Source organism: Ambystoma mexicanum, chromosome 7p (assembly GCF_040938575.1).
Source record: "Ambystoma mexicanum isolate Mex_15411 chromosome 7p, UKY_AmexF1_1, whole genome shotgun sequence".
NCBI lineage: Eukaryota > Metazoa > Chordata > Amphibia > Caudata > Ambystomatidae > Ambystoma > Ambystoma mexicanum.
In genome coordinates, this window is record NC_090939.1 from 155325156 (window position 1) to 155339459 (window position 14304).

Sequence of the window (14304 nt, forward strand, 5' to 3'; positions counted from 1 at the left end):
TAGTAATAACACTATGGTTCTGTATGTGTCGGCTAATGCAAAAACAGAGAACATACTGTTTTACAAGCAATTAAGTTGTTGTGTAGTGAGTGAGTCTCTGCTGTCAAAATAGAAACTGAAATCAGGAGGTTTGTCCCTCCCCTAATATAGGTTCCCATTAGATGTCGGGCCAGATGAATAAAAAAAGGGTGATCCACGAACATCCGGTGACAAGAAAACCAGAACTCTGAATCTGTTACGGCTATTCCGGAGCCGGATTTCTTGATCTCACGTCCATCCAGGATGTAAGTTAAGGCTTGGTGATATGTATTGATTGTTGCTCCCTAGTGGGGACACCAGTATCATTGGTGTTGTCTTCCATGTCCTTTGTTGATTCGTTCTGAAGGATGGAAATATTTTGAAAAATCTTTGTAAATTATGGTACAAGTAAAATGTGTTTTAGATAATATGCACTGTTTTGGAACAATCGAACCTGTGTCGCTTTCAATGTTTTGTATGTTTGTTTTTAGATTGCGCTAAACTTGTCGGATTATATGAAAGAGGTTTCCTATCTGATTTAAAGAAATTGTCTGTCCTGAAGAAGGCCGTTGAAAACACTATGGGTGTAGAGACACTAGAGATAGTGCCTTAATCTCCAGAAGGGCCGAAACATGTCGACACTTGACAAAAGACTTACCAACTGTTTGAAGTCTTGTATCTAAATACTGCCTTATTGATATAAGTCAGTTTTCATTAATTCAACTAACCCCTATAGTTGACTCTGTTTTTAGGATTAGATTAAGTCGATCATGCAGCATTGAGTTGTGACACATATCTGTATGTTCTGCTTTCTCTCTTTTTTAAGTTTTCTAAATTTGTCTTAATAATAAATTGATATGGACTAATTTATGATTGATGATTTTTAGTGTTCACCCTTGAGGGTGTGTAAGTGATATGGTTCTATGTATTGTCTCAACAGTATGCGGCATTTTGTGATAACTGTTGCAAAAAATGAATTTTTTGAAAATTGTAATGTGGTACCAATCTGGAAGGCATCAATCACAAAATAAGTAGATGACATATACCACCAAGCCTAGCCTGTTTGGACTATGAGTGGGGTAGTCAATAGTCTCATTTTTGTATAACGCTCTGGGTTCAATGTAGCCAAACTTGCTGCTCCCAAATTGGCTCTAAGTTTTGGTCCCTTTGTCATGGCATACTCGGCTAAGTGGGTTGGTACCAACAGAGTATTATGTAAACATCACACCAATGGCTCTTTCTATCCTGGAATAGGCATTCAACAGATTGGGGTGACACAGCACAGCCTTCTGTGGAAGCTTAAAGGGGCCCATCAAACAGGAAACATACAATGGGTTACCGGCTCTGTTCTGTCACCCAGGGAGAAGCAACCTAGTGCCAGGGGTTGCCCCCTCCCCCTGTAAGCAGCTTCAGGCACCTCAGTAGCACTTTATGGTCAACAGTGCCAGTGGAAACTGACAAAACAAAACAACGTTTTGAATACCAATGTGTCTTTGAGAGGAGATTAATTTTATTGATACAATATCCTAGTCTCTTTTGGCTACGTCACACGGTTTGCATTGTGAAAAGATGAGGGAGTGTGTGACTGAATGAGCATGTGCAGCTCCCGGTGCCAGAGCTGATGCGTGTAACACAATCTTACAGGTTCCGGCTGCAGTGTGCAGAGTTTTTCATTGGGTACAGATGCTGATGTGGTCCCGCTACAGTATGCATTGCCACACTCAATTGTCCACTGACCCAGTAAAATTCCACCTTAGGCATTATTATCATTAATAGCCCAAGGACATATTAGTTACTTAGCAAAATTCTTCAATCTAAACACATGCACGCATGCACTCATACACAGATGCATATTCAAGCGCATGACCACACAGGCGCACCCACCGACACCTAATGACAGAGCAGTGCATACACACACTCAAATGGGAATAGCACACACAAACAATGTGGCATCAATAGACCTGGGCACAAACAGGCCCACACGCACATAGGTGCACATACAAATCCTAGTACAGGCATTCACACACACAGGTGCACACCTCAATCACCAATAACAATGTCTTATTAGCACCCTAATTGATTCTTGGAGGATAGCAGCAGCTATAAGCAGTAGAGATGTTGAGACAATTGACCAAAGGGCAGGAGAGTAAACCGCTGTTTGGCTCGTCTGATACTTCTCTCTAAACACATGGGTCTGCAGATGTTTACTCCCATGATCCCTCACTATTGACTTTGCTGTCCACAGCTGATGTGAGTTGGTGTCCAAAACATTTTGAGAGTCAAAGGTTGCAGACTCCTGATTCTACATCACAAAGACTGGCTTTTTTAGAGTGTGCCAGCTACTGCCTGCTATTGTGGGCCAGTGATTGACGGGCTCTCGCACCAAAATAATCCAATGAAAATGCAGCTTACTAAAAGCTAGACAAACACGTTCTTGACTGCGGCCAGATATACTTTGTGCCTCCAGGCCCAGGACAACATTTGTTTTTTCATTTTTCATTTATTTATTTTTAATGTGACGAAAGCATGTGGGCATTGGGCGCAAAACGTTTGCACAGGAAGACAAACATAAAACACAGGACATGAGGGCGTGCAGAAGGCATATGCCAGTTCCTTTGCGTAGCAAAAGAGAAGTACTGCAGGGCACCTGCACCCATAAGCATAGTTCACATTTGGCTGCAGCACTGCCATCTGGTGTTTCCAGGGAGCAGCGCTTGCACTTTTAGCCAGACCCAAGCCATGCACAGCAGTGCAAAGCAAGATGTCAACTGCCCTGAATGGTGCTAATGCCAGATGATGGCCACTGGTCCTAGCATTAGCCATGGTGTTAGGCATACAGTGGGCCCCTGAGACAAATCCTACTTTGGTGCGGGTCGGTCCAATCCTATAATACTTTGCTGTAAACATATCCAAAATTAGAGACGCTTTCCTGAGCTTCCTCACACTCCCTCTTCCTACATTTTACGCTCTGTCTACTCTACCATCATCCTCTGCCTCATTAGTCACACTAAGTCCTATCTCTACTGATGATGGCTAACCCCTCTTGTGCCCCAACAGACCCTCTTGCTCCACATCTGGTCAAGCCGATTGCCCCTTTAGTGGCCTCTCACCTTGCTGATCTGTTTAACCTGTCCTTCCACTCTGCTTGCTTTCCATCTGTTTTCAAAACAGCCACGGTCATCCCTCTCCAAAATAAGCAAGGGGCTGACCCAAACCTGCCAGCTAACTTTCAACTTGTGACATTCCTTCACTACTCTACGCTTGAAAGGGTTGTGTTCAACCGTCTTACCACTTTCTTAGACATCCACAGCCTCAAGAACCCCAAAAAGCAGATTTTCCGCACCTGTATCTCAACGGAAACGGCTCTCATGAATTTCTCCAACTTCATCGTCTCTGCTAAGCACTCTAACCTATCCTCTATCCTAATTCTCCTTGACCTGTCTGCTGCCTTTGACACTGTTGATCACTCTGATCTCCTTAATACTCTCTTCTTGGGATTCATGATGGAGCCCTTTCCTGGATTGAATCCTACCTGGCACCTCATCAATTTGCTGTCTCCAAGAGCAACAACACCTCTTAATTCACTCCTCCAACATTTGGTGTTCCACAAGGCTCTGTCTTGAGTCTGCTCCTCTCTACACTCTACACTTCTGCTCTTGGTGCACTAATCTCCCCCTTTGAGATACAGACGACACCCACATCTTTTTCTCTTTTTCAAAACTCTCCTCTGATATCTCTATCAAAATTCTAAACTGTCTCATTGCCATTAATAATTGGATGGCTTTACACTCTCTGGTGTTAAACTCTACCAAAACTGAGGTGCTCTTCTTCCCTTCCAAAAGCGGTCTCTCATCTCTTCCAGGTTCCCACCTGACACTCTCCCCTACTCTTATTGAGCTAGAAACGTCAATGTCTTCTATGACCCTTCTCACACCTTCTCTACTTTCATCTCCAAAACTGGAAGAGCAGTTCACCTCAACTTCCTATATGTTGGGAAAATCAGGCACCTCCTTTCTTTCAACACTGCCAAGCTTCTCTTAACAACTCTTGCCTTCTCTAAACTGGACTACTGTACCAGCATCCTCTTTGGTCTCCCAACTATGCTTTCTGTCCTCTCGACAAGATGATTAACTTCGCAACCAGGACTCTCTTTGAACTCCCTCAACTCACACCCACTTCCTTGAACCGTCACCAGGCTGGATGGCTGATGATGCAAAACGGGGCCAGATTTAAATGTCTTCTTCTGGTTCACAAATCTATCCATGATATGGCACAACTGTATCTATCCTCCTCTATCCAACGCTACAAAACTTCTCGTAATCTCTGCTCTACCTCCTCGACTACCCTTGTGGCTCCTCGCCCTCCCTGTGCTTCCTCTCGCTTCCGCTCTTTCTCTCTTCTTGCTCCACTTGCATCAACTTCTCTTCACCCAGATATCTGAGAAACAGTCTACACGGAGTTGTCCAAAACCAAACTAAAAGACTATCTTCTTGCCTCTGAGTTGCCCTCTTAACCTACCTGTCATCTGCCTTCTAGCAAACATTTTTCCCTTGCCTCCAATCTTCCTCTGTCCCTCACTTCCTCTGCCTCCACTGTAGCACTTCCACCCATCATGGTCACATCCCAAGCACATCTGGCCGTACCACCTACCTGCACTTAAAGATGTACAATGTTGGTTGTCCTTAATGTATGTATGTCCACTTATGTATTGTTTCTGGTGACTGTTCCATTTACTCCACTCCACAACCTGGTCAGAATGTCCCTCAAACTCACCCCATTGTAATACGCTCACTAATTCCCATCAAATTCGATTTCTTACCTATTGAACGTTCTTTTGTGATCAAAAGAGCATTGTTACTCCTGTATATAAATATAAATAAATACAATAATTACTTGTAGGCTCTGGACTGTTCCTAAGCCCCTATTCCAAGTGTTTGTGTCATTTACCTGGTAATACTTCAATGATTTCCCAAAAGGTGTACAAAGAGTGATTGAATGGTAATGACACTGGTGGTCTGTTCCATGTTAATGAGATGGATGGTCTGCTCCATGTCAATAAGCTCGATGGTCTGCTCCAGGTTAAGGGGATGGATGGTCTGTTCCATGTTAAGGAGATGGGTGGTTTCTTCCAGGCTAATGAGATGGGTTGTCTGTTCCATGTTAAGGAGATGGGTGGCGTCTTCCATGGTCATGAGATGGATGGTCTGCTCCATGTTAATGGGATGGATGGTCTGTTCCATGTTGAGAAGATGGGTGGTCTGTTCCATATTAATGAGATGGATGGTGTGTACCATGTTAAAGAGTTGGTTGGTCTGTTCCATGTTAAGGAGATAGGTGGTCTGTTCCATGTTAGGGAGATGTGTGGTCTGTTTCAAGTTAATGAGATGGGTGGTCTCTCTCAAGTTAATGAGATTGGTGGCCTCTCTCAAGTTAATAAGATGGGTGGTCTGTTCCATGTTAAAGAGATGGGTGGTGTGTTCCATGTTAAGGAGACGGGTGGTCTGTTCCATGTTAAGGATATGGGTGGTGTGTTCCATGTTAAGGAGAGGGGTGGTCTGTTCCATGTTAAGGAGATGGGTGATCTGTTCCATGACAAGTAGATGGATGGTCTGCTCCATGTCAATGAGCTCGATGGTCTGCTCCATGTTAAGGAGATGGATGGTCTGTTCCATGTTAGGAGATGGGTGGTTTCTTCCATGTTAATGAGATGGGTGGTCTGTTCCATGTTAAGGAGATGGGTGGTCTCTTCCGTGGTCATGAGATGGATGGTATGTTTCATGTTAAGGAGATGGGTGGTCTGCTCCGTGTTAATGGGATGGATGGTCTGTTCCATGTTGAGGAGATGGATGGTGTGTTCCATGTTAAGGAGTTGGCTTGTCTGTTCCATGCTAATGAGATGAATGGTCTGTTCCATGTTAAGGAGATGTGTGGTCTGTTTCAATTTAATGAGATGGGTGGTCTCTCTCAAGCTAATGAGATGGGTGTCTCATCCATGTTAAGGAGATGGGTGGTCTGTTCCATGTTAATGAGATGGGTGGTGTTTTCCATGTTAATGAGATGGATGTTGTATTCCATGTTAGTGAAATGGATGGTGTGTTCCATGTTAAGGAGATGGGTGGTCTATTCCATGTTAAGGAGATGGGTGGTCTGTTCCAAGTTAAGGAAATGGGTGATCTGTTCCATGTTAAGGAAATGGGTGATCTGTTCCATGTTAAGGAAATGGGTGATCTGTTCCATGCCAAGTAGATGGATGGTCTGCTCCATGTCAATGAGCTCGATGGTCTGCTCCAGGTTAGGAGATGGGTGGTCTGTTCCATGTTAATGAGATGGATGGTCTGTTCCATGTTAATGAGATGAATGGTCTGTTCCATGTTAAGGAGATGTGTGGTCTGTTTCAATTTAATCAGATGGGTGGTCTCTCTCAAGTTAATGAGATGGGTGTCTCATCCATGTTAAGGAGATGGGTGGTCTGTTCCAATTTGAGGAGATGGGTGGTCTGTTCCATGTTAGGAGATGGGTGGTCTGTTCCATGTTAATGAGATGAATGGTCTGTTCCATGTTAAGGAGATGTGTGGTCTGTTTCAATTTAATGAGATGGGTGTCTGATCCATGTTAAGGAGATGGGTGGTCTGTTCCATGTTAAGGGGATGTGTGGTCTGTTCCATGTTAATGAGATGAGTGGTCTGTTCCATGTTAAGGATATGGGTGTTCTGTTTCCAGTTAATGAGATGGGGGATCTGATCCATAATCCAGAGCCTGACACTAAGCACTATTTTTCCATTGAAGACCATTTCTGGAGCCAGATTACAGAAACCTTGCACTGGTGCAGTTGCAATTTTGCAGTTTATTAGCACTAGGTCACAGTTTACCCTAGGACAACAACCTATTCTTTCATTGCTTTTTGCACCAGCGAAAACTTTGCTCTGCTGCTAGTAGGGAGTGGTGTTAGCACTTTAGCACTAGGCAAACACGTTTTGAAAGCACATTTTGCTGCATGAGGGCTCTTTTCCTCTTGTACTATGCCCCAGGTCTAAGCCTAGGGACCTTCTCCCTGCATGCAACTCAGGACCATGCGTTAAAGAAGGCAATGGTGAACTTCTTGGCACACCTTGAAGTGTGCTTTGAAACCCCAATGAGAAAATGTATATGAGATAAATATAATGCCCTATGAGGATTTCCATCTGTCAATTTGTTGCGGTTCTATAGCTTTACCAGAAAATACACCATAAGGCGGGCACTTATGCATAAGCGTATAGCTCACTGTGGAAGACTGACACTAATATGTGTATATAAACATACATAACAATTCTGTTAGGCATGTTAGATAAAAGTGCTGTGTAGGAGGCAGTGTTTCACTCTGTGTTGATTCTGTGCATCTGTCTGAAACTGGGGGCTGCGGAAACTTCGCAAATGCTTTGCTATTTAGTAAGCGCTCTTCTTTTTTTATTCCTGTTGCGTTTCTAGCTGTGCGCAAAGGGTACAGAATCCAAGCGGACAAAGAACGCGACTCCATGAAGGTCATGTACTACGTGGAGAAAGAACTCGCCCAGTTTGACCCGACGCGGAAGATGCGCGAGAAATGTAAGACTTTTACACAGTGCTTTAAGTGGGATGATCTATCGAAGGGCGGCGCGAGGGGGCTCTAGCAAGGGGCGTGGGAGAATGAGTGATGGGCGCGCATTCCCACAAACCACTAAGGGCCTTATTCACAGAAGCCTTTTATAATAGTGCAAACCCATAGGAAAACGCTCTGTGAATCAGGCCATGAATATAGTAAGTTATAGAAATCAAAAGGTTGTTTTCACTTTAAGAAAACTATTTTTATTTTCAAGTTGGTCTATTGTAATCTAGTCTATTTTATGAGTTGGAATTCTGTGTTGTCAAGATGAACAGTGTAGATATCTTTTGCTATAAAAAGTAACACAGGAGCCTCAGAGATGAAACCTTTTATATATAATGGTATTAAGTGTTATTAACTGTGAAGATCTTTTTGAAAAGCATTAAACATTCTACACTGTTGGAATTGTTGGTCTTTATAACATGGTATTCCAACCCCTTTAAAAAGCAAAGGCCCTGATTCATTATAAAACACTTCTGTGAATCAGGCCCATAGACTGTTAAGTTATAAAGTAAATACAGTGGGCCTCGTTATAAGTTTGGCGGTAGCCTTGCCAGTAAACCGGCAGGCTGCCACCAAACGTCTGAAAATTTCCAGCGCCTGCTAATGGCCAATTACCGGGGCATTCCGGCCCCACCGGACCCGGTATTTGCCCTTCGCGGGCACCGAAAACAAGATGTTCCCCATTTCCATTCGGCCCCATAGGATATGGGGCCGAATGGGCAAAGGGTAGGGCACAGCATGTCGGATGAACCAGCGCCATTTTGGCGCCGGTGCATCCGACATGCTGTGCTCACCGGTGCCGCTTAGCCGGCCAGGTCCGATCTGGCAGGCAGAAAGTCACCCGTGAGCACAACTCGTAGTTTGCCGGCCCGGGAACTACGGTACTGGCAAGCTTACCGGTACCGACCGGCAAACTTATAATGAGGCCCAATTTCTTAAAGAAGAATTAATGTGTCTTTCAGGCAACAAAGCAGGGTCCTCAGTGGTGTAATGGGGTGCTAACAGTGTCCCAGCAGGTGGGGGATATCACTCTGACCCTATATCACAAGATGAGGGCTGCCTTCTACTGTATTGACAAATATCCACGTGGCACTCATGTGCATACGAGGAATTAATACATCTACAATGTTCTCCACCATATTTAATTGTTGTCCAATAAACAGCTATGTACCCGTTCAAAAGCCAACATGACATTTGTACGCGTGTTCGTGTTTTGCCTATGACAAGGCTTCATCAAGGCTAGTGCAATAATTGTGCTACACTTTAGTGCAGAAATGTTTTAATAAGTCACAAGGATTAAATGATCAATTTTATTGGGTTTTACTCATGTTTTATTCATGTTTTATTTCAACTTAAGCGTATTGGATGACATATATGTATGTGATTATGTTTGTGATGATAGATTTGTTAAAGGTCTGATTGAAATATAAACAAATCATAATAAATACATTTAGTGCAGAAATTGTGCTACTTATTCCTGTACATTCTTACATTGCATGGAGTCTCGGGAGGATAGCTCAGGGGCAACGCACTCGCCTTGAAAGCAAGACGATGCATAGCAACAGTAGGTTCGATCGATCCCCAGTCCATGCTTAGACATGTCCGGGTATTACGTGCATTATATCTAACCAATCATCATCCGTAGTTGTAGGTGTTGTTAAAAGTTGTATCAATTGTTTTATAGTCAAGTGGTAAAATCCTGTGCACTTTGGCGACGAGATGTTGTGGTTCTGCAATAGCTGCCGGTAGATACCAAACACACTCTCAATTGTTGCTTCGTAGTTATCTCAGGTAATTGTATTTCTTTTTCTGTAAATTTGCTGCTCATCTATATTTTTTATAAAAAAGGTTCATTCGGTTATTTATTTATTTATATAATTATAACGCACCGCAGCTCGCAAGCATCAGGGCGCGACAGAAACACGAAGTAGAAGAGATCACGGGACTACATAAAATAGAGAAGAGATGGACACTCCTTGCGTCTCGGCAGCCTTCCGCATGGATATTTTTCAATACAGTCGCACAGGGCTATCACGTGTCAAATAACCACCATATTAGGCAAGTGCAGCAGACAACACTGCATAATATCATCCCAGGCACTTGGTTAAGTAACAAACTACTCCTCTATCTTTTCCCCCTGTTGGCGCCTAGTTATTGTAACACCACTGTCACAAACATCTGCCTTCTACTGTCGGCCATTAATCCCTTCCAGAGCAAAGCCAATGTGAAGGCGTGCCCAGCAGCTCAGAACCCGCAATCCACGACTGACTAATGCAGTCGTTGGGTGGGGCAGTCACAAATGCCACAACTGCTTCAGATGGACCTCGCTCGCCAAAGTCCCCTATCTGAACAAGGACACCAAACACCTAAGCACTTCACATTTTAGTCACATGGGGGCGTCGGAGGTCTGTGCATAACATTATATTTGCGCATACTCGGGAGTGGCCATTTGAGGGGAGCCCTGGCAGAGCCCCGGTGCAAAAGCAGTTTTTGCACACTGCAGGGTCTCAACCCCGGGTAGACCCTGCCTACTTATAGCCCTGCGTTCATGCCCTGTCCAATTTGTGATTCTGTGTGTAAATGCAAACGTGATCTGAATGACACCTGCCTAGTAGGATCGTTGTCTGTCTTCCCTCTGTTCCCCCTCCCTTGCCTCGTCGCGCCTTGAAACACTTGTGTATAGGCACGTTATAAATGCCATAACATATCATATCAAAGTGCATAGCTGGGGAACCTTTTGCACACAGATGTCTGTATATGAGATATATGGGTACTTCCCTATTTTTTATTTTTGGGGACCTGTTTCGAGATAGGAAGTTTTTGTCACAAAATATATAAAGAGAAAGCAGGTTACCCCTCCCTTTTGCACTAACTTAATTCACGGTAGCACACAGTACCAGCCCAACGCTACTCAGTAATCGGCTTTAGCAACAGAGCATTATTTTGTCCAAAAATATATATTTATTTATCCATATTCATTCAAAACATTCATACAAATATCAAAAATATCTTCCTATACTGCTGTATAGGTAATCTTATAACAGTGATTCATAGAAAACATAGACAACAACATTTGTGCCCAGCGGTTAGTATCAACTATGTGTTCTGACTTACCTTAAAACATAAAAACAAGACAGATATTCAAAATTCTTATAAGCCACACATAAGACAACTCATACATAGAGCAAAATTTGGGCTAAATGACATAACTTTATCCGGCTCTTGCTTTTCTCTTAGTCTACGAGTAATTTTGTGATGCACTTTTTGGTAATGTTGTGGAAAGGAAAAATAATTATCCTTGTTGGAAAAAAGATTAGTCAGTTGACGGTGTCTAGTCAGATCTTGGTCAACAGTGTGTTTCGGCCCTTCTGTTGAGATATGCCTATCATATGTGCTCTCACGTTGTTTAGTTTTGGGCCTTCATCAGGACAAAATTGTTTGCTTGACCTGTGAATCAATCTGGTATACCACTGTTCCTTTGTGCCAAACTATAGGACAAAAATACACTGACCTATTATGTAAAAATTGTTCTGTGCTATTTGAGGAATTCTCAATGTACAAAAGTGCCACCTACTAACCTTATTCTTTCAGTAACGTGTGCTGGGAACGGCTCTAATTTTTCCAATGTTTTTCTGTATTCAATAACCAAGTATGCTTTCGGTCCAATCTGTGGATTAACATGAACCATTTATTTAGATACATGTTCAATTGTGTTGTAACTTATCATGAAAGGCAAGTACTTTTTATTTCCACTAACCTTTAAGGAGGCATCCTATCATTAGCCACTTGCTGGGAACTTTTATCCTCTTTTTTCTTCGTTTTACCATCAGTGCATGTCAATTTATTTTTCTGTTCTGGCTGCTCCTGTCAGTGAAACCATAGGGCACAAGGAGGGATGATATATTCTAATCTCTATTTTTCCAGTTTATAGAGAGATTTTTGGATTATATATTTTATAATGGAGCTTTGCTCTATAGTCACTAGTCTCCCATAGCCACCAAACATTTCTACTGATACCCTTAATGTGATATTTCCCCAATGCTTTTTTCAACATCCCTGTCTACTTTGGCTATTGGCTTCCTTACCTATAGCAGCAAGGTCATCCTCCTGCTTCTTTCTTGCCGAACGCTGTTTGCAAACCAAGCGTCAGCTTCAGCACCTGTTAAGAAGGGGTAGAGGTGCGGCACATTAAGATGCTGCATCTACTTATGGTCGGCCATCTTGGTATGGTCAAATTAAAGTGGTATGTCGTTCTTCTAGATTTATATCTCAACCACTATTCTCAATGTTTTTTTTAATGAATCAAAAGTCTCCTAGATCTTTCTATTTGCCATTGCTGCTTTTAGTATATTTTAAGGAAATTCTCCCCAAATTCTCCCCAATTCCTCAAAAAATCACTGCGTATTTATTTATTATATCAAGAAAGATTGAATTTTAAAAAAGATTGAATTTCACGCTCGTCAAACTGCAGAGCATCTGTTTTTTAAAGTTTCATACAGCTTTTCTTCCCAAGGCTGTGTACTTCAGCCTTGGGAAGACAATCACAATATATCAGCTTGGGTGAGTGAAAATAACTAATTAAAAACAACTGAAGTTACTGTGAGAATTCATCAACATATTACAAAATGGATACATGTTTTTGATCTAGCCATGGACGAAAATGCCTGTGTTTGATTGATTTATTGGCAGGAGAAACATTAAGGCACTTGGTTCTGTGTGCAGCAAACTGTTGCGCACGCTCGTTGAACATTCCTTTTAGATGTGCTGAACTACACAGCCTTGGGAACAAAAGCTGTATGAAACTTTTAAAAAACAGATGCTCCACAATTTGAGGAACATGAAATAAATATGTTTTTGAATATCATCTTTCTTGTTATAATGATATTTGACATTTGGAAACACTGTGCCGGAATAAATGCGCAGCGATATTTTTTAGGAATTAAATAAGAATCTTCTCAAAATAAAATAATATCAGAAATGACATATAGAAAGATCTAGGAGATTTTCGATTTGTTAAAAAAACATTGAGAATAGGGGTTGAGATATCAATCTAGAAGAATGAAGCACCACTACGGTTTGACCACACCAAGATGGCCACCATAAGCAGATGTAGCGTCTTAATGATGTGCCATGCCTCTCCCCCTTCTTAACAGGTGCTGATGCTGCAGCTCGGTTTGCAAACAGCATTCAGCAAGAAAGAAGCGGGAGGATGACCGTGCTGCTATAGGTAAGGTAGCCAACAGTCGAAGTAGACAGGGAAGTTGAAAAAAGCGTTGGGGAAATGTCATATTACGGGCATCAGTAGAAGTGTTTGGTGTCTATAGGAAACTAATGACTATAGAGCGCAGTGCCATTATAAAAGATATAATCCATATATCTCTCTGTAAACTGGAAAGATAGAGATTAAAATATATCATCTCTCCTGGTGCCTTATGGTTTCTCTTACAGGAGCAGCCAGAAAGAAACATACATGGACCTGCACTAGAGGTGAAAAGAAGAAAAAAGAAGATAACGTTTCCAGCAAGTGGTTAATGATAGGATGCCTCCTTAAAGGTTAGTGGAAATAAAAAGTACTTGCTTTTCATAATAAGTTACAACACAATTGAACATGTATCTAAATAAATGGCAGAATTGGTTCATGTTAATCCACAGAGTGTAACAAAATCACACTTGATCATTGATTACAGAAAAACATTGGAAAAAGGTAGAAGCCTTCCCAGCATGTGTTACTGCAAGAATAAGGTTAGTAGGTGGCACTTGTGTACATTTAGAATACCTCAAATAGCGCAGAACAATTTTTAAATTCTGTCTAATAGTTTGGCACAAAGGAACAGGGGTATACTAGATTGAGTCACAGATCTAGCAAGCAAATTTGTCCTGCTGGAGGCCCAATACTAAACCCTGTGAGAGTGCAGGGGACAGGTGTGTGATGCTGGAAATATATTGGAGGGACAGGGTCTTCCTGTTCTTATCCTCTACTCCCTTATAATCAGTGTTCTGTGTTATCCTCTGCACAGGAGTCCAGTTGGGACCCCTGGCAGTGCAGCTCTTCATCTTTTTGTTTGTGTTGTAGAGAGACCCTGGGGATACCCTTATTGCACCCATAGGTGGGGGTACAACCCTATAACCTTGGTGTATGTTTTTGGGCACCTGGGTGTTGCCCACAGAGCAGGGCATGGGCTGGTGGCAGCTTCATGCTGATGTGACAGGCGCTCTGAGTATCCTCCATTTTGGGATACCCATGCCCTGCCATAGGAATCAGTGGATTCCTGATAGAAGGCAAGATGTCCACTGGGGCCTCTTGGTTTCTATTGCCTGTTACCTTGCTTTTCCCAAACTCCTGAGAAGCACTGACTCTGTCTCTTCCCCCAACTGGCTGTTGGGTGGAAGAACCATATATGGTATTGTGGGGCAGTCCAGGCAAGACTGGTTGGAGCCTTCCCAGTGACTGGATGTTGTGGGTACACCCTTGGGATGGGACCTGTGTGAACATAGTGTGTGACCAATATGCATTGTATGTTCTAGTTTCTGTTTGTGTGGCACAATGAATGAGACAGCCCTGCCTGAAAATGACATGAAAATGACAGCTGAAAGGCTGGCTGCTTGCTCCTATCCACATTCCTTGTTATGGGTGTCTTGGTGGAAGTGAATGGCCTTAATGCCTG

General features: G+C 42.6%; 1 protein-coding gene across 4 annotated transcripts in view; it reads left to right on the plus strand.

The window, feature by feature from the left end:
• Positions 1-14304, plus strand: part of ILDR2 (immunoglobulin like domain containing receptor 2) — a 1152771-nt gene that overhangs the window by 1068060 nt on the left and 70407 nt on the right. For all 4 annotated transcript variants that reach the window (XR_011283425.1, XM_069635971.1, XM_069635970.1 and 1 more), the window contains exon 7: positions 7483-7599. Coding sequence is in view for 3 of the 4 variants with exons in the window: in XM_069635971.1 (XP_069492072.1) it covers positions 7483-7599 (117 nt within the window). In the remaining variant the exon portion in view is untranslated. The remainder of the gene's footprint in view (positions 1-7482; positions 7600-14304) is intronic.